This window comes from Terrapene carolina, unplaced genomic scaffold, assembly GCF_002925995.2.
Source record: "Terrapene carolina triunguis isolate 2854851 unplaced genomic scaffold, T_m_triunguis-2.0 Scaffold374, whole genome shotgun sequence".
Taxonomy (NCBI): Eukaryota; Metazoa; Chordata; order Testudines; family Emydidae; genus Terrapene; species Terrapene triunguis.
In genome coordinates, this window is record NW_020664725.1 from 16,921,509 (window position 1) to 16,942,040 (window position 20,532).

The 20,532-nt window shown below is 52.3% G+C and overlaps 1 protein-coding gene across 1 annotated transcript in view; it reads right to left on the bottom strand.

Moving 5' to 3' along the window:
* PCSK7 (proprotein convertase subtilisin/kexin type 7) overlaps positions 1-20,532 on the bottom strand; it is a 52,523-nt gene that overhangs the window by 25,015 nt on the left and 6,976 nt on the right. Inside the window, exons 4-8 of the mRNA XM_024216383.2 lie at positions 19,501-19,666; positions 16,048-16,138; positions 14,220-14,274; positions 11,552-11,690; positions 7,758-7,858 (exon numbers count right to left, since the gene is read on the bottom strand). Of these exons, the coding sequence (XP_024072151.1) occupies positions 7,758-7,858; positions 11,552-11,690; positions 14,220-14,274; positions 16,048-16,138; positions 19,501-19,666 (552 nt within the window). The remainder of the gene's footprint in view (positions 1-7,757; positions 7,859-11,551; positions 11,691-14,219; positions 14,275-16,047; positions 16,139-19,500; positions 19,667-20,532) is intronic.

Genomic DNA, 20,532 nt, shown 5'->3' on the forward strand with positions numbered 1-20,532 from the left:
TTCACACTGGTGGCACAAGTTCTGCTCTGGTTTTATAGCTGCCCAGCACCAGATCGCTCCATTGCTCCAAGCCACCTTCCAGCTGTAAACCCTACTTGCTGCTGCATAAGCAACACCATATTCCCCCTCCTCTCTCTGCCCTGCTCCTGCGGCTCCTCCCCCTGCTGGGGCCCATGCCGAACACCCCTCGCTCCCCCAGTGAAGAGCTGCGAACGGTTTTGACTCAGCAGCTCCGTTCTCCAAACCCAGGAAGCGGAGTCTCCCCCTGGGTGCACCAGGACGGCTATTTCCCCCACCACCACCACCACCCCAGCTGCCGTATGGGATTTCCCAAGGCTCCGTTGCCCCGGTTGAGGAGGGCTGGCTTTTCATAAGCTTCCCAGCAGCTTACGCCAGCAGTACGAAAACCGGCTAAGCCCCCTTTGCCGCCCTTCTGCTTCCTGTGAGCGCCGCAAAGCCCAGGGCTGAGGCGCAGCAGCACTCGTGCCATTACCATGCGGTCACCACCCAGCCCTCCTGCACTGAGTCCTCACTTGAGACACAGGGAGCTTCACCCTGTTCTTCAGTGGCCAGGTTGGCTCAGCTTCTCGGCCACCATATCCTGCAGCCACAGAACTTAAAACTGGCAGGAGTTACCTCCCTCTCCTGGAGGCTGAGTGCACGCACCAGCCATCTCCTGCCCTACTCATGCCCGTCTCCTGGTAAGACTATCAGACATGGATTCCTGCCAGCTGAAGCAAGGGGGCTGTTCTAGCACGGCTCCAAGGAGGCCCTGCACAGAAGCTTGGATAGAGTTAATGCTGCCCCTGTTAAAATTAAACAGATGCTATTTCTTTTTAAAACACAAAGTAAGAGACAGGCCCAAGCTGCAGAGATTGATGCACTGAGGGCCATTATTCCATCTGGAAGTGAATTAAGATATTCAGAATTAAAGTGGCCTTAATTCAGTTTAAGAACATCCACACAGGGGTTCAATGCAGTTTAACTAATTTACTTTAAATTCACACCGTTAGTTAATTTGGATTAACTTTCCTGAGTGTCCAGTGTGGACAAAACCCTAGTTACCTAACGGCAGCTATCAGTCAGGAGAGAGGTAAAGCAGTCATAGCTTGGTAGAAAATAAAACTACCAGGCCAAGTTCTGCTTTTTCGGAAACAGCAGTGTAATTCTGGACTAGCTCCACTAAAGGCAACAGATTTATTCTGGCTTTACACTGGTGAGTAACCAAGCAAAATTTGGCCTTTGTAAGAGGGATCTTAGATAAGATGCAAGTAAACAAGTGAGCCTTAGAAAAGTCACTTGAGAAGGCTCCAAATGGTGCATCATTCTGTCCTACATCATGCCATAAAATCAGCTAATTAAAATTGGTTATGGTCAAAGCACAGGACAAGCTGGGATAAACATTTGTCCCTCTCCACTCAGTGGGATATAACTGCATCCTCCATTGCCAAGAACTGTACTTTCTTTGTTGACTTTTATATTCAACTCCAAAGCATTTTGTCAGCTTCTAACAGCTGCAATTTGCACTGAGATACTGTATGTTCTACCAAAAAAAAAAAAAAAAAAAAAATACAGCGAGCACCACAAACGTCAGTCAGAGATGCAGTTCATGCCAGAGACCATATTAAATTCTTCCCATTAACGGAAACGGCAGAACATTTATAGTCTGGAAAATAGACGGCTGTCAAAATCATTAACGGCAATACTATTAAAGGACAATTAAAAGGCACAAAGAGGAGAGAATATTCTCTGTAGACGGGGGTATATTTAATATGCCCCACATAACAGACACACAGGTTTATTGGAGTAGTGATCGTGTTACTGTAAAAAGAGAGGACGTGTGCAAGGCATCCGATTCAGACTCTTTGATGGAAGAGTAGCACCTCTTTTATCATCATATGAGGCCATTCTTTAAGGAGAAAGGGCATGTCAGACTTTTTAAAATTAGCTCACAGACCTCAGGTTTGGAGGAAGCTGGACATAAAAATGAAAACTACAACACGCTCCAAGATGAAAAGTATAGCGGAGTCCCTAATTGACTAGCGTTTCTTTTTCTCTTGCACCAGTGGTTTTCAAGCCAGCGTGAATTAATTCAAACTATTTTTAAAAGGAAAACTTAAGCTACATTATAGATTTTATTTCCTTTGTAGCACCCTGAGTCTAACCATTTTCTTAGATGGGGATGTGGTCTTTTCTAGTTAGGAAACACTGATTCTTTGCACTAGCCCCTGGGGTTTTCAGAGATGAAATGAACCAAGCTTTCTGGGGCTCATTTACTGTTCAGCATACAAACTGAGTGGCTAGTTAACTTGTACTCTCATCACCGTCTCTTTCATTGTTACATTTTCCTGGACCTGCCCCCCAAGTTCCCCATTTCCATTTGGAGACCCTGTCATTCCCCCGAATTGCTCCAATTAGTTATCAAAGTCTGGTTTGCAAAGCAGAGATCCGGTTACACACCCAGAGCTACAGATCTGGCTCTTTCGGCGAGTCCTCGTTTGTAGAACTACTGCCAAACTTGAGCAATGGGAAATTGACAGCTGTATTTAGAACTTGGTGGTTTCTTCTAAGGAGCCAGGGACAGCACATATGCATCATGAACAGAAGCCATCTAGAGCTCTGGGGGAGAGAAAAAGGGTAACTGACATGCCCCTCTTCCATGTATGCTATCTTGGAAACACCCTGAGATTTCCCAAGGCTGCGTCTCCAGGGTACTCTCTCCCCTCCCACCTTCTTGTATTTACAAAGAGCGGCAGCCCATAAAAACAAACTACCGTGGCTACTGAATGTTAGTGACTTTGGAAATAACACAGCTAAGCAGGCCCAAAGGAAGTGCCAGTTGCGTTAGGAGAAGCCTGTTCTCACTGGAAGCCAAGCAAACTGTCAGCCTCCTGCCTCCATAGCCGGGTCTGTGAACTCCATCTATTTGATTCTGTTCTATAGAAAGGCGATTGAATCCCTAGCATTGTCCAAGACGGGCCCAGCAGTGTGTGTTCCCACTAGACAAACCACTGTTTGGTTCTCTTTCTCCCTGCGGTGGAAAGGTGGCTCAGGGATAGCCCATGAAGCACAGAAGACCAACAGCAGTTAGGTTTGCACTGCCTGGTTTTTCCACACAAACAGAGAATGGGGATTTTGTTTTACTCTGCAGCATGCAGAGCTGGGCCACAACAGCATCAGGAATGCTTCAGGGGTTCTTTAGATGAGCTAGCACTGTCTAGGCCAGGGGTCGGCAGCCTTTCAGAAGTGGTGTGCCGAGTCTTCTTTTAGTCACTCTGATTTAAGGTTCCGCGTGCCAGTCATATATGTTAACGTTTTTAGAAGGTCTCTTTCTATAAGTCTGTAATATATAACTAAACTATTGTTCTATGTAAAGTAAATAAGGTTTTTAAAATGTTTAAGAAGCTTCATTTAAAATTAAATTAAAATGCAGAGCCCCCCGGACCGGTGGCCAGGACCCGGGCAGAGTGAGTGCCGCTGAAAATCAGCTCGCGTGCCGCCTTCGGCACACGTGCCATAGGTTGCCTACCCCTGGTCTAGAGGTTTAATCTTTGGCTGCACTGAAAAGCTTGGGAGGGAGTGTGGAGGACAAGCCTGGGGTGAGGGACTTCCTGTGATACCCAGGCACATGGCTAGAATCTGCCACTTACACAGAAGTGCATAAGGAAGAGCTGTTACCTGCACCGCTTGACTTAAAGGTGGCATCATGTCTCACCAGACTCAGCACTGCCACAGGAAATGTACTGAGCTGCCCTTTCTTTCCAAGAGGATGCCATGCTGGTGCCTGGGAGGCTGTATCTCCAACAGCTCACACGGCACAAAACACAGAGGGTGCGGTTTCCCTGGCCCTGACGTAGCTCTGCTGGGATAGACGCGGCCGTGTGCAATGCCTGGCTGCACTTTGGGACCTGACTGCTAAGACAAAATTGGTGGGAGGTACAAAACGTTCTCCATGTGCCACATTACAACAAGATCACCCGGCCGACTGCTAGGCCCGGGAATCAATCACACTCATCATGTCTATGCTGGTAGCTGCTGCTCTGTGCTGGACACTGTGCCCATGCAGGACACAGCCCATCTCCTAAAGGACTTCCAGGCTGAAAAGAGAAGCAACATAAAAAGGGGGGGCTAGAAGGGGACATGTTCCTGTTACAAATTTCAGCTGAGTCTTTCCCCAGTCATGTGGCTCAGGCACAAGTTCCCCTGAGCTATGGCCCTCGACAGACGACTGAGAGGAAACACAAGGCACATTAGAACGGGGCCCAGAAATACTGAAAGAGGAAGGAAATCTGCTTCCAAGCGGTCCTGGAGCGGCCACAGCTAGAGCTGGTTAAAGACGAGGGCCTCTCGCTGCCAGGATGTCCCACTCTCAGCCTCCTGGGACGAGAGGCAAGCACCGATCCCACAGCAGTTTGACTACTGAGCACTGACACAAAATGCTGCAAGAGCTCTAGCTCTCACGGCAGCGGCTATCGCCTAGCTGAACGGGAGAGAGAAAGTAGTACTCCTGCCAGTGTGGTCAAAAGCCAGGCTTCCCCAGCTCAGAACCCCAGTGACTCTGCCCGGATCTGCAGCCCTGGAGACAGATGTTTGCCTTCCTTGGGGATGCACACAGAGGACGTGCACTTGTTGCTTGGAGCTGGTTAACTTTGCACACCTCTTTCTACCCTGAGCCGGTAAGGGCACCAGTCTGAGACTGCAGCAGGCTGGCAAGACTCCAGGATGCTCTGGTCCAAAACTAGGAACATACCGGGGCAGATCCTGAGCTGGTGGAAACTGGCACTATGCTGGGGATCCGGTGCCCCGGCTTTTGCACTGCACCGAAAGCCGGGACACTTGTTTGGCCCAGGGAAGCAGGTTAGTGTGGTGACGAGTCATTTCTGACAAAAAAGGAAAAGTCGATAAAATATTCCCCAAACCGCCAGGGGTTAAGCATGCCCAACCAGGGAAGGAGAGGCAGCCAATTAGCTTAACGACCCAACCCGAGTCACAGCCGTCACATGTTCATTCCCTGATTGGTGCAGCACAGCCATGGGGACTGGGCAGCCCGAGCACAGCCGAGATCCACCTGTGATGTGACAGTCTCTTGCAGTGTGTTCTCCTTTGGAAAGCACAGTCAGAACACAGTTTTCTAATGTAGGGTCACAGTCCATTAATGATGGTGACAGAAGCGGGGTAGGAGGTAGGATAAAGAAGCTGCTTTGGAGTGTAGCCAGCGTCCCGTTAAAGCCAACACCCGGTTGATGCTTTAGGACAAAAATTTGAATTTAGGTTTCCCAATAAGAATCTGTTTAGATACAAAATTTGACATGGGCAAGAATGTGGAGGGGCAGTGCCCACCGGACGCAATGATCCACATGAGACAGACGTGCTGGTGAGAGAGCGGTGCGTGACAGAAATAAACAGATCACCCACTGGGCAATATTTCTGTAGGAGCTAGACCCAAACAAGAGCCCCCTGCCCCCAGTGCTTCTCCTAATTGCTTTCTATGATGTAGCACCACCAGGCCCAATGCCCGCTGAGATGACCCCGTGGGTGAGTGGGCTCAGGCAGGGTGACTAGACAGGTTAGTGATGGTGAACCGTATTTCCTCCAGCTCTGAAGCTCTCAGTTAGTAGCCGTGCTGCAAGCCGGGAGGAGGAGGAACTGGGTCCAAAACTCCTGCATCCAGACTGGCTGCCCACGACAGGTGAGGAGGACTCGCCCATTTGTCTCTAGTGACGACAGCCACCCAAGGACAACAGCCTCCTGCCCTGCTGCTGCAAGGGAAACCCGGGCTCCAGCACGCCATGGTCCCGAGCAGCACCGGTACCGCACAGGCTGGTGCTCATGGGGAGCCAGCCCCACTCCAGCAGAAGCAAAGAAAGAACAAACCCCAGACAGACACGTGTTGTCATGTGAGGCTCCCCGCTCCAGGGTCCTGGAGCAAACAGCTGAGTGGGTTAAACAGAGGCTCACAGCTACCTCTGAGGCAGAACAGCATGTCGCAGTGATGCTAGCACTAGGCAGATGGAAAATTAGAAGGGTTTTCATTACACATGCTTCACCCCCAGCTGGCGAAGGCCCCCCCCAACGGTCTAGCATTGCACAACTCAATCGGGATTTTATGCCTTTCTCTGACCTATCCAGCAATGGTCACTCTCCCAGACAGCACACCAAAGGACGTGGACCATTGCTTTGTCCTGGGATGGGAATGGTGAATTCCTGCTCTGGGCTACAGCCACAGGTCTGCTGAGCTGGCTTCAGCCCCCGTACCTTGGAGGAGTGGGGGGCAGGGAAAAGATGGCAAAAGGCGGCTGTACCTCTTTAACCTCCCCTGATCCCTGGGGGAGCTGGGGGCATCAGCACATTTCTGTGTTGTGCTCCCACGTGCCGGCTCTAACAGCATCCAACTGGGCAGTGATACGCCTCAGGGACAGCTGGAGCGCAGCAGCACTGGTGACACCCCCCAACACCACGGCCAGGGCTTGGGATGGCCTGTGACTCCGGCTTTATGCCGTCTGGGGGTTCCTGCCAGCTGGAGGGATCCCAACAGCTAGAGCAACTTTACAGGCGTTGCTGCAGCGGCACAGAGGGACGGTAGCAGGGGCCAGAATCTGGTCTATTTATTCTGGGTGCTCACCTTGGCAGGAAACAACCAAATGGGAGACGTGCTCGTGCCTCTGTGTGACGAAGTGGGACTGTTCTTAATGTTTCCTCTGAATACTGTGTGGGTGCCTCAGTTTCCTCTATGCATTTCTTAAGTCTCTAGGGGGTGAGATTGTTGCAGAGCAAAGGGCCAGTGTGCATAAATGGCCGGCACTCTGTCTCCTGGCAACTAATGGCCAGGGCCCTTCCCCCCTGCAAGGAGATAGCTAAAGGTGTTGGAGAACAAAGAGATCAGGTGACCTCCTGACCCGGGGAAAGGAACAAAGCCCAGAAGAGGAGGGGCTGGAAGGAGAGTCAGTTTGGAGCTGGCTGGGGATGGGAAGTGAAGGCAGACGGGGTTGTCTGGCTCGCGGCCCCCCAGGATGGACCCGGCTGAGGGGTCTTGTTCTTTGTACCTACAAGCTCTGTTTTAGACCATGTTTCTGTCATCTAATAAACCTCTGTTTTACTGGCTGGCTAAGAGTCACGTCTGACTGCGAAGTGGGGGTGCAGGACCCTCTGGTTTCCCCAGGACCCCGCCAGGGCAGACTCGCTGTGGGAAGCGCACGTAGGGGCAGCGGATGCTGAATGCTCCAAGGTCAGACCCAGGAAGGTGAAGCCGTGTGAGCTTCTTGCCCTGAAGACAGTCTGCTCACAGAGAGGAGACTTCACCAGAGTCCTGACGGGCTTTGTAGGGAGCAGTTCCAGAGCATCGCCCGGGGACTCCGTGACACCCTGCCCACCCAGCTCCTCCAGGCTCAGCTCACTAGTGCTGAGAGCAGACCTGGGATCAGACCACTCGGCAGCCGCTCAAAGCCAGGCTAGAACAGGGCCGCCCGGGGGGGAGGGGCAAGTGGGGTGCTTTGCCCCGGGTCCCGCAGGGGCCCCCACAAGAGTTTTTCGGGGCCCCTGGAGCGGGGTCCTTCACTCGCACCGGGGGCCCCGGAAAACTCTCGTGGGGCCCGGGGCCCCGGAGCTTCTTCCGCTCCAGGTCTTCGGCGGCAATTCGGCGGCGGGGGGTCCTTCTGCTCCGGGACCCGCCGCCAAAGTGCCCTGAAGACCCCAGGCCCCCTGAATCCTCTGGGCGGCCCTGGCCTAGGAGGGAAGAAGTTGCCTTATGCATTACTCACAATGCTCCTCCTCGTCTTATCCCCGCCGCTGAAGGTCACTGCCAGCATGGAGGCACACTCCTCGGCGTAGAACGGCCTGTTCCCCTCGTCGTCCACCGCACCTGGGGAAAAGCGACGGAGAATACATCAAGGTCCAGGGGCTGCTGCCTCTCTCACTACACAGCCAAGCTGCTCAGGACCTAGGCAACGTCTCAGCCTTCACTCCAAAAAAGGGACAGGCTGTGGAGCTCCGCACTTCCAGTCACATATCAAACCACTAACGCTCCTTGCGTTTCAATGCACACCGGCCTGTACCGGAAAGTTTCACAGGTGAGCAGAAGGCTTGCTACAAAATGGTCGAGAATTAACTTCCACACAGAGTTATGCCCAAACAAGTCTTATCCTCTTTGTGACTCTGACAAGGAAATTGAGACAAGCTTGGTCGTTCTGCCCTTTGCCCTAGCCCTGATCAGTGGGGAGGTCCTCCTCTGTGTAACGCTCCCTCTAGGGAGGTGGCAATCAGAGTCCAAACAGCTCACAGGCACCCATTGTTCAGGCCAGTTACTCCATGGCCACCTCACCCCTCCGGTTTCTCCCTTCCCTCCGGGGCAGGTTGGGGACCAGGAGGATATTGGGAGTTTGCAGCTGAGCAACTGAACTCAACGGTTAGTAGTACGCTGGCTCTCACAGTGCCCGGACCATGGATCGCCAGCAATCCCCAGAAGGAACCCTGCTGGAAGCCAAGCGGGGGAATAGGACGTTGGGAAGGAGATGGGGCCAGGAGGGATCCCTTATGACGCCGTTTGTAAGATGGACAATCCAGAGGACTTTTGAATTTTGAGCAGTGCTCAGCAGTCTGAAGACAGGCTTATCCAAAGCAAGCCTCCAATCCTTCTGGGTTTCACCAGTCACTCACTGGCATGCACCTGCACACACGACAGTCTAGTGTGAACAACAAGCAAATTCCATCTCGGAAAGCACAGAGAAAATGTCAATTAAAGCAATTTGCTTATGAAACCAGAAGTATCCCAAGATGGTCTTCGCTCAACACATCAGTCTCCATGAAAGACAGTGTTATTACAGGATCTACGGAGGGGCAGCCCGGTCTCGCTGTGACATCACAGAACCAGCACCCGGAGAACAGGATTCTAATCCCAGTTCTGCAAGGGACTTCCTGTGATTTTAGACAAGTTACTTCCCTCTCTGCGCCCGAGTTTCTCCAGCTGTATCGTGGGGAGAACAATACCCATAGCAAACTACTGTTCGTACGGAGCTAAGTACCCGTATGTTAGACTATAACACAGCTATCTCCTGTGCACGCTGCCCGTAGTGTCTGGTTCTGGAACACAGGCTCTGGTGCATGCTGTAATTCTGCTGCACGGACACGCAACTACAGGCAGCGGCCTACAGGGCTGGGGCTGCTGTACATACCCTCCCACAAAGCCATCCTGTTCCAGTGTCAGAACAGGGGCCCTGCAGCAAACACGTGCCCTGCTTGGCCTCTAGGAAGAAGTTTCCAGAGACATTTACCATATTAAGCCTCATTTTAATCAGTGAAATACCAGCAGATGACAAGAAGCAGAGCTCTCCGCCTGCTATGTTTCTCAGCAAGTTTTCTATCCATAGCCACATTGGTATAGAGTCTCATGAAGAAGCATCTCCTCCCCACCCCAACACACCCGTTCCCTCCCCAGGATACAGAAATATCTTGGATATTAAACTGAATGGAAAACCCCCTCTCATACACTGGGAGCATGGGAGGGGAGGACTTGCTGCATTTCTCCGTATTATCATCATCATCATCAACACAGGCAGCTACTTGGATGTCTTAATAATTAGCCCTTCACAACCATTAATCAGCCCCGACATCTATGAGAGGTAGGCAAGTTACTCCCACTTTATAGCTGGGGAAACAGCTGCAGCGAAGTGACTTGCCAGAGGCTGTACAGCAAGAAAGGGCAGGTGTTCCTAGTACCTAGCCCCACGTGCCATTCCTTGGACTGTGCTGCCTTCCTCCTCCCCAATTCTCATGCAGGGCAAAGCTGAACTATTGCCTGAAGGGGAAAGTTTCAGTAATTCAGCAAAACGGAAAGCAGCTAAATCCTGCAATGCACGTGAGGAAGGCAAGCGGGGAAGATACTGGTGACGTCTCATTAACTGCGCATTCTGCAGCGAGAGCACAGATTTTAATATGCATTTTCTCCCTGCTGGTCCTACATTAGCCACAGTAAATGGAAGCCATCAATCACAGAGTTACATTTCATTTGCGGAGCCCACATCACCTGCATTCCACCTGGGCCCCAGAGCTTACAGAGCCATCTGTTGTCATGGGCGGCGTCTCGGGGGGGGTTTAGGAGCTAAAACCCCACACAGCAGGGATGCTGCAGCAGCGAAGGCTCATTGCAAGGGATAAAGCTACTTGTTCAAAATGAATGTGCTATAAACTGTTTATGGTGTCCCAGGAAGCCCATAATCTTATAGCTTCTGTCATTCCCCCGCCCTCACCATCCTGGTCCACCTCCCCCAAGCAAATGGGTATTTAAATCTGGGAAAGAAGCACTGCGGAAGAGCTGCAATCAGACAGGTCGGGATGTAATGGCTCTGGCAGATTCTCACACCCTTGAAGAAGCACTTCTCTTTCATCCAAGGATCTCAAAGTGCTTTTCCCAGCTAGCCAGGCCTCACACCTTCCCCTGCCACTCACGCTTACAGACGTGCCCTGTCGGATGTGGAATTTCTAAGCAGCTTGGAGGGAGACCCTCGCCGGATCAGAACTTGGGAATCTGGGAATTTCCAAATGGGATGCTTAGGGCAGGAGTTACCAGCTTTCTTAGGGTATGTTTTCACTACCCGCCGATCCGGCGGGTAGCAATTGGTCTATCGGGGATCGACTTACCGCGTCTCGTGAGGACGCGGTAAAATCGATCCCTGATCGCTCTGCCGTCGACTCCGGAAATCCACCTCGGCAAGAGGCGGCAGCGGAGTCAGCGGCAGCGGTCGGCTTTCCCCCGTCCTCACCGCCAGGTAAGCCGACCTAAAATACGCAACTTCAGCTACGGTATTCACGTAGCTGAAGTTGCGTATCTTAGGTCGGAACCCCGCTGTAGTGTAGACCTAGCCTGAAGCAGTGGTACCAGTTTAGCAGGCTATGCAGCCAGTGCCCATTGTCTACTGTTCAGCTCCTCGCATGCTCGTCTGTCACAGGGGCTGGGTTGCTGTTGTCATGAACCTGGGCTTTGGGGCAAACCCCTGAATCAGTCATTCTGGGGTCATGGCTCAGCGATTTCTATTAGAACAGCTGCCGTTTGGTAGGTTTTTGATTGCTGCACGATGGCTTTCAGTGCAAACAACTCTGACAGAGACAGGGACATTACGTGGGTGATCCCTGGAAGGAGTGGAGGAGAAACTAGACCAAAACATATTTTGTCATGGCTGGCAGCTCTACAGGGAAGAGCTTCATTCTGCTTACTATTTCACAGATTTTACCACCTCACACTCAGCTTCTGCCCTAGAGAAGCCGGATTAGATGTTTCCTTAAATAATAAAGAGTCTTAATTCTCGTTTTTAAAATCATTCTCTAGGGCATGGCACAAGAATTCCCTCCACGCAGCAGCGAGAGCCTTTCACGCACACCTCTGTTCCAAGGCCCTAAAGTGGGTGCCTGCAGCCACGCGGACTGTGGAGAGGACTCTGATCTCAGCTCCTTGCTGGGGTCATACTGGAGAGCAGACCTGGCAACCCGCGATGCTACTCAACAATCGTCAGTGCTCAGAAGAGTGGGGCCGGGTTACAGGCACATGCACACAGCCGGTTACCTATAGTGACGGTGTAGATGGAGTTGGCGTAACCATCGTAGTTGCAATTGTCATTGTGCTGCCCTCCATTGCCGCTGGCCACAACGAAAATGCTTCCAAAGCCCCTGCGACCAGCAATCACCCCATGTTGCAAGGCAGCCTGGGGAAGAGAGAAGCCATGTTACTGCTCAAGAGTGAGTTCCCATTGTTCCCTTACTGGCACAATTACAGCCAGAAACCATAAAATGCCCAGCTGTGCACTCTGCCCTGCTGAAACGAGGTGCTTTTATAAAGCATTTCCACCAGCAAATGCTGGGTCAATTTCAGACTGGGCGTAAGAGGGTGAAGCTCCATTGAAGCCAATTGAGTTGAACCTGCTTACACTCGGTCTGAACTCAGCTACCCAAGTTTACATTAAAGAGCTTTCAGACCCTGATGCCCATATTTCTCTGCTTTGACTATGTTGATCTGAATCACGTTCTGCTTTCTTACAATCTCCCTGCAGTTTCAGCTGGAGAAGGTAACCTGTCTTAAACCCGTTATTGTGTAACATTGCTGGATTCCATTAGCAGCACCCATGTTCCAACCCAGAGGTGGCAGCACTTTCAAAGGCACAGGCAATGACCCTAGTATCTAGTAAAGAGCTCATTGCATGGACCCCTCTGATGAGCACTTTATGTGCTAAGAAACTGTGTCTTGGCACTTAGAGCTGGAAACTGGGAGTCAATACCCTCTGGCTACAATTCCCAGCTCACTGTGTGACCAGAAGTCAGTCATAACCACTCTGTGCCTCAGTTTACCCAACTAGGAAGCAAAGATCATTCCTCCTGCCTCCCAGGAGTGGTATGAGGCTGCATCTGTTATACACATTCTGAGATAATTGGATGAACCGTGCTACAGAGGTGCTAAGTAGCTACTAGAGACCCAGATGCTGGTCTCAGCATTCTGGAAGGCCTATGAATGCTGGGAAAGAATAAATGAACAGGCACAACTGGAATCCATTTGTAACCACAGCGTGACAGAGATATATGCTTTAATGCATCTGTATCCATGCCACCGAGCTGCAGCGCAGCTGTTGTTCTGTGGTTGCAGAGATGCAGCCACAGCGTGGCAGAACGAACTCTACAGAGAGTGAAACCCCATCCTGTGTTAGTGGAGAGCTAAACACGAGCCGTGCACTTGAATTTCTAGGCGCTCGCTCCAAAGGAGGCATCATCTAGCTAAGCCCATCACTGTAGGCTCTAGGCATCAAATACAACGTACAAGGTAGTGAAGGGTGAAGGCTGTTAGGGAATTGGGACAATGTTCTTCTGTCCATCTCTGGTGAGTGTGCATTTCTATGGGCTGTTCTGCAGAAAGGGCTCTGGAAGGAACATGTTCACTGGCCACTGGGCAGCCTCCCTGCTTTCAAGGGAACGCCTGGGCAAAGAGATGAGCTATGTGTCCATCCCGGTCTCCAGAGGCAGGGAGTTCCACAGCTCCACTCACAGCCTCGGCCTCCCAAGACCTTCCCCGAGGTGTGCTGCACACCTTCCCCAGAACAGCCACAGGGCACTCTAGGGAGTTTGCAGATGGGCTCTGATCCCAAAACCTCTGAAACCAATGGGAATATTTTCCCTGACTTTAACGTGCTTTGGATCAGGCCCTGGGTCAGCCAGGCTCTCGCCCATCAAGTACTCTATGGATAAAAACTAGGGGGTTGATAGCTCTTACTCACATGAGTAAGTCACTGGGTGGCGGGCACATGGATGGGGAGCTAGTGCACAGCATGGCTGTGATAAATGCTCACATTAGCGAAAGCCAAGAGCATCAGTGTCTTAATGATGCGTTAGGGCCGGAAATGGGCCGGGCCTTGATCGGCATCCGAGTCAGCAGCCTGGATTCTGCCTGCATTTTGGGGGGGGGTTTTCATTTGCTGCTCAGTATCAGTGCAGGCTCTCCTGCTGCAGTGCCGAGCAGTGACTAAATAGAGAGAAACCCTCAGCCCACAGCCACAATAACTTACAGTTGTTTGAAAGAAGTGAAGGGGCTGTTCATAGACCTGACAGAATGTTTTAACAAGCAGTGGAGCTAGATTACAGAGTCTGCCAGGGGCCAGATTATCTCCACACTCCAGCAGCTGCCAGACCAGCCATTCTAGGGAGAGGGAAGGAAAGCCCAGCCAGCCCCCAGGTGGGTTAATCCAGAAATCACTCCTTCCTTCTTCTCCTTTCCAGGCAGGGGCATCTTAAACGCCTTTACATGCCCCTTCCAGACTGATTCCCCCTGCCATTTCTCTCACTCATCAGGGTCTGGATACTTTGCCCGAGTCCCTTATTCATTCCCAGGCCTTCCGAGGTTGCACTCCTTGGATTCTGAGCCGCTCACTGATACAAAAGCTGTTAAGTATCAAAGGGGCTGAGAGTCTATTCGGCCCCCTTGGAGCCGCTTCCTTTCCCAGTGAGATGAACTTTTCCTTGGAACTTCAAGTCACCATCCCCTACAACCCCGGCTGTCACCCTTTCTGAGGCAACGGCAGCTCTCCCTGGGGCACGGTGACCTGGGGCGGTGTGCACTGCACGATGGGGTCGCACAAGAGCTTTCTGCACCACAGGGCAGTCCCTGCTGCTCTGGGCTTTAGGCAAACCGAGAATGACAAGGCATTTCCCAGCAAGGTGGCTGCCCTGGGGCTGGCTCCGTTTTTTTATACCTTTCCTAGCTGGTGAGGACCATCCACAGTTTTGCCATCATCATCCGGCCCCCAGCTGTGAAGAGAGACACCATGAAAAGACACAGTCACCTTGGGATGCTGCTTTGAATTCAAGTTTTCATGCGTGACTGTAGTGCTGGGAAAAGGGGCCCGACTGGCAGCCCTTTATCCGTCCACAGGACAGATGCAGCAGAGACCGGTCAAGGAGCAGCTTCCCACATGCAGCCCGACCCTGCCCAGCAAGGCCCACCTCTAGGGCAGGAAAGGAGCTCAGTCTCCGTGGCCATCATCTATCCAATCTGCCAACCAGGTTAGTGCCAGTTAAGTGCAAACCTGGGCAGAGGCCCCAAGCACCCGTCAGACAGGACCAGCTCTCAGCCATTTGGGAGCTGAGCATACGGCACTTTCCCATCCATCCGAGGGGGCCCCGGGCTGTCGGACCCTGCCCTCGTGTTCAGACCATGCTCTGGCTCTGATTCCAATGGTTTGATTTGGGGTAAGGTTATTCTCCCCAGACACTCCAGCTCACAATGCACCTCCCACTCAGGGTGCCTCGGGGCTCCAGTTTCCTCTGTAAGCCTCACCTTCACACAAGGCTGGGTGTCACCGGGGGCCGTCTACACCCGTCTGGAAGCTGATTGATTAAGGATAGGTCAAGCCGCCTTAACTGGGTTTACCTCACAGCTCTAACTGGTTTTACAGTCAGTTTAGTTGGAGCAGTTTTAAAAGGCACTAGACAATCTCCCAGCGGACAGGCCCAGAGACAGACTCCCATCCAGGGGCACCGAGTACAGTGTACTTCAGCCTTCAACAGCACTGACGTGTCTCTTAGTAACAATAAAATCACAGCCCCACCCCTGAAATATGACAGGCTGCAAACCTCCACCCGGCTCAGCTGTGCAGGACTCCTGGCAAGGCAGGCTGGGGCAGGAGACGTTTGGAAAGCTTGATTCCAAAAGATATGCAGCCCAAGCCCGTGTCCCCATGGCCAGCTCCTGCCTTCCTTCCAGATAGGGCCTTGCTGAGAATGCACAGACCCCCGCACACAGCGGCTGTGTTTGTGGTGTGGATTCTTCTGCCGCCAGGAGGAAACATACCACATGGCTTAATAAAAGCTCAGCCCCAGGCACCCCAGGGCCAAGGCTCCCAATGCAGCGCTAAGAGCCCTCTGGCGCTTCCCGCGGGATCCCAGGTCCAAAGCCCAAACCAGGGCTGGGAGGACAGAAGTGTGGGCTAGCGCTCCGAGCAATGCACTGAAAGCCAGGGCGCCAGGATTCTGCCTCTGACCTCTGCACTTCAGTTCCCATCCTCCCAGCAGGGACGGCAATGCCAACCCATCTCATGGGCCTTCAAAGCCTTTTAATGAAAGGTGCTAGAGATCTGCAAAGTCCTAGTGCATCTCTCTGGGTATCCCCATCTCCTGGGCCAGACACCAGGAGAATTCCTTGCCTCTGGCCCCAAACAGCTGGTGCGTCCCCAGACCGGCCGTTCCTTCCAGCAGACGTTATCCCACCGAGCAAAGGGGGCAAACTCCCTTGAGCGTTTTAATCTCATTTAAACGTGAGCACACAAAGGGGAAAGGTGCTACGGGTTTTGGTGCTCACGGCCGAGCTGCTCCTTAGAAGCGGAAGGGAAGGATGGGAGCTGGTGTGGAGGGAGGGGGGGCAGCAGCCCCGTAACAATCAGACAACCACGGCTCTGATTTTGCCAGTACATCCCGGGAAAGGAGCCCAGCACCGGGCTCGGCACCACTCATGCTACGGGCAGTCGTGCCATGTGTTTTGGCAGGACCTGCCCCACGCCCCTTAGCACGGGGCTCTGGGCTCACCTGCAGCTGTAGATGTCATTGATCTGATAGTGCTTGTTGAAAGCGATAGCCTCCATGCTATCTGTGAGGGGCCCATCCAGGACTCGGATGCCTGCACAACAAAGGACAATTAGCATGACTGTAATGGATCGTGTTAGTTGTAAAAACAGTGTGAACCAACTCCTCGGCAGGTTCCCAGCAGGGACATCTACGGTCCCAGCATCAGGCCAAACCGGTTCGCTTGCGGCGGGAACAAGGCAGTAACCGGAGATGGATTCCCTGGACTCAGGCTAGGGCTTGTCAAGCCACCCAGAGGCTCATTCTGGGCTAGTGAACGGAAAGCCCAAGCCTCCCATTTACAAAGTGCCAGAGCCCCTCACCCCACGGCAAGGAGAGGCAGACAAGGAGTCTGCCAGTGAAACACGAGGGGCTGCTGCCTGGAAGCAGCGTCCGGTCACTGGGGTGATTTGCACGTCTCTGCTCTGAAGTTGGGAGCTGGAGTAGGAGGATGGGGAAGGGCGGCAAAGGGATGAGTGAAGGGGAAAGGGTGGGTCAGATGAGACAAAAGGCCAAAGTCTTGACCTCCTGGGGTACGTCCACACGAACTGGGAGCACGCTGGGGAGACAGACTCACACAAGTGGGGCTCAAGCTGGCTAGAAATAGCAGTGTGGACATTGCAGCACCAGCTCGTCACACAAGCTCAATCCCGCCCCCGCCCCCCGATCAGGTGGCTAGCCCGAGCCTCCAGCAGGGCTGTAACAGCCACGTGGCTCTCTCTCGCATGCTAGCGTGAGTCCCACTGCCACGAGTCTGTCTACACGGGCTGGGAGGCTCGATCCCAGCTGCAGCACAGATGTGCCCTTGGGGTCCCCAAAGATCCCCTGGTGCTTTTCACTAGGACTGAGGCCTCCTGGCCATACTCCAATTCAGACAATTCTATTCTGCCTCCCCAGCCCCCCTACAGTCTCAGCTGGAGACAGTATTTTTTAAGCCACCTGTCCTAAATTGCTGTGCTGTGCACTGTTACACAGCTGATGTGTTCCACCCCAGACACAGCTGTAATGCAGCAGTGGGCGAAACGATCCCATTATCTATAGGTTGCTAAGTATTTAGGGATCCTTTATGGCAGAAGCGAATATGTATCTGCTCAATATATTATTAATCAGAACGGCTTCTAAGCTGCAGGACCACCAGATTTCTGTGATCAAGACACTGAGTATTTCACAGTAGAGTAACCTCGACTCCAGAGGCTAGATTAAAAACAAATGAAATCTTAAACTGGACACATGCTTTCAGGGAACCAAAGAGTCGATAGTCAAACGGTATTGCATCATAGTTTAGGTTAGCAAATAATGTTACAAATGGAAACCATGCATACGCCCGAGTTAAAATCTGTATCACCGAGGAAACACCCACCAGTTTCCGCTCCAGGCCGGTGCAGCACAAGTGCCTTATTTGCTGTCCCAGTGGAACAGTCCCCGCCCCAGCGCCAAAGAAGTCGAATGAAAGCAGCACTGGCACTGCACCACTCCCAGCTCTCTGAAATCCAGCCCTTGCACCAAGCCATGTGTGGTCTCAGGACTGCAAGTGAATGCTTGGCAGAGGGAGACGTCCCCTGTCCCACCCCTTAGCCAGAGGCTGCTCCGCCTGGTTCCTGCCTTGCTTGAGCTGTACCCAATTCACAGACTCAGGGGCAGGTTCAGAATATGGTTTGATCACTCTTAGCAAGCACAGATTCCTGAGGAATAAACTGAGAGTGCAGCTGGCTTTCCTCGCCTTCTCTTCCTCCAACCCATGGGGTCATTTTATGGCAACACTTCATATTATTTAATTTACTATGCCCTAGAGAACAAAATCTGGCTGCTGGCACCCAATTTAATTACTATAGTGACACTCTGCACATCTATAGCACCTTCCATCCACAGATCTACCGCAACGCATGGGAGAGACATTCATTTACGCTCTCACCTCCTCTGCAAGGGACAGAGCTTCATTTCTCCAATGGGGAAACTGAGGCACGGAGAAAAGACATGTCTTGCCTGAGGTCACCCTGGCAGAGCGGGGATTAGATCCTCCCTACGCCCAGCCCCATGGTTTAAACCACAGTCCCATCCTTCCTGTTGCACTCTGCTAAATAAGCTCTACTTTCCAATGGCAATGACCAAAACCTCCAAGCCAGGGTGGAGCCAGGCAGGTGCACACTACAGAGGGGCCCTACAGCAGTGCACACTTACTGAGGGGCTGGGCAGAAAAAGCCATGGGCAGGGGGAACTGCTCCAAGAAACAGAACAAATTAACCGTGTAGGATTTTAGTTTCCTCTTTCGGTTCCATTTTACTTCCGCAGCATATGGTCTCCCTGGTTTTACCCTGCACCTCAAGAGTGCTGGCTGGTGCTAAACTACTGGTGTTCATGGGACATTTGGATTCATTCTAAGGAGGGCAGCACCATCTGCTGGACAGAGTGAAAACACAGGACTATTAAGTTCATAGGCATCCAGTGGGTATGTCTGTACTGCAATTAAACACCCGTGGCTGTCCCATAGTAGCTGACTTGGGCTCACGGCTCGGACTACAGAGCTATAAAACTTCAGCAGAGCGTCTGAGCTCTGGGACCCTCCCCCCTTGCGGGGCTAAATTCTCTCACTGAAATCAATGGGCATCAAGGTGGTTTCAGTAGCTACTAAAACCAAAGGGCAAAGTCAACAGGAACCGTTTCCCTGGTTTTGCACAGAACAGATGTGCAGCCACGTCTGTGCACATCATGTCTGCGGAGACGAAGGGCTAGGTGACCAGCAAGGTCTGTAGGGGATGGTACACCACTTCACTTCACTGGAATCACAAGGTGCGGAAGGATTCTGGGAACCAAACTGCTTGGCACCAGAGTGCATGTTTATCCAAGACTCATTTCAGTTGGAGCAGGAAGGTTTTGGCTCAGTTTGTGAGTGGAAAGCACCACTGGCCAGTGCAAGATCCACCAGCCAGCCTCTCGCATGTGGAGTGGGGAGTCTCGCACCATGGAGACACTGGGGCACAACCACTTTCAGAGCTGAAAAGAAACCAGACTTTCTCCAAACCACCAGGCATGTCAGTGGCCCTGTCTGATCATACTGGCTTCCTGGACATCTGCACGAGGCCATAAATGCACAAGGCCATAGCGTAGTTGCTGTAGGCAGCAAGGGAGCTTCCCAAACATCAACCGAACTTACACGTGTAGGGAACAGCCGCTCGAGCAACACAGAAATGGGTCCAAGCCAACCCACAACATCCAAACACCCCAAAACACTGGGGGAAATGAGATATTGCTGATATTTCCCTTGCAAAAATGCTGACTAACTCACCAACCTGACTCAAACCGCTTGGCACGGGAGCAAAGCCAACACACGCCAATCAAACCACCCCTCTAGACAAGGAGACAATACACAGCAGAGAGGATTGAAAAAGGCACCGAACTCAGCATGCAAAGGTGGCATACCTGCAATGCGGCTGCCGTAGGCAACTCCCACGGCACAGATCCCGTTGTTTGGGACAGCTGCAATTTCACCAGCGCACCGGGTCCCATGGTGGTTCCCATTTTCTGCGTCAGGGCGGGGCATAGGGTCGGGGTCATTGGAGTTCAAGTCATAGCTGCCTTCAGGGCTCTGAAACAGACCAACAACTGTAGCTTAGAGGTCTCCTTTCTTTGGAGAAAGCAGGATTTAATACCACGTTAGCAGGCCTGGAAAGCATAGGCTGAAAGCTTAAAGAACGCAGAGGCAGGGTCCATGTGGGTTAGTGACCAAACCCCATTATGTATCACTGTGGAAGGGTATTAGCAGAACCAGCACTGGTTTCCTGATGGGCAGTGGAATGGTAGTCACATTTTAAGACATTTTAGCACCTAGAAAATATGTCCTTCTCCCCATCCCAGCCAGTTCACAGCATGCCCAGGATTCCCGGACAGTGTCCTCTCTGGCTCTGCTTTTAAGTGAGTCTACTTCTCTCTGTGATTGCCAGCTTCTTATCTACACCGGTCAATGACCAGGTGTACGTGAGGAACATGGTTTCCATTTCTTTCTTCGTCTGGAAGCTGGATACAGAGGGCAACACACAGCCGGCTGGCCTCTGCCACGGGATTTAATAGGCACCTTCCTAGCTACTGCTGGGACATTCACCCCTCCCCACGTAGCTGCTCTCTGCCCAGCCGGCCAGTAGAGACAGGGAACGTCTGAGCACCCAAAGCCAGAGGCCCCTCAGCCAACAGAAACGATTGCAAACAAAGGCAAAGTGCCCTCATTTCACCCTGGAGCAGGGAGCAAACAGGACCCCACTTCTCCCTCCACAGACAAGGGAAAGCTCCTTCCCGGTGACCAGCCCTGGCTTTGCCTCGCTGCGTACGGGAGCAGCTTGTAAGATCTCCAGGTGGGCACCTCCGATACTCATGCCCTGTGGGGAGCAGCTGGCTCACCGGGCACAGCAAGCCCCTGACATCTGCTACTCACTAGCAGTCTGTGCAGGGTTCACGTAG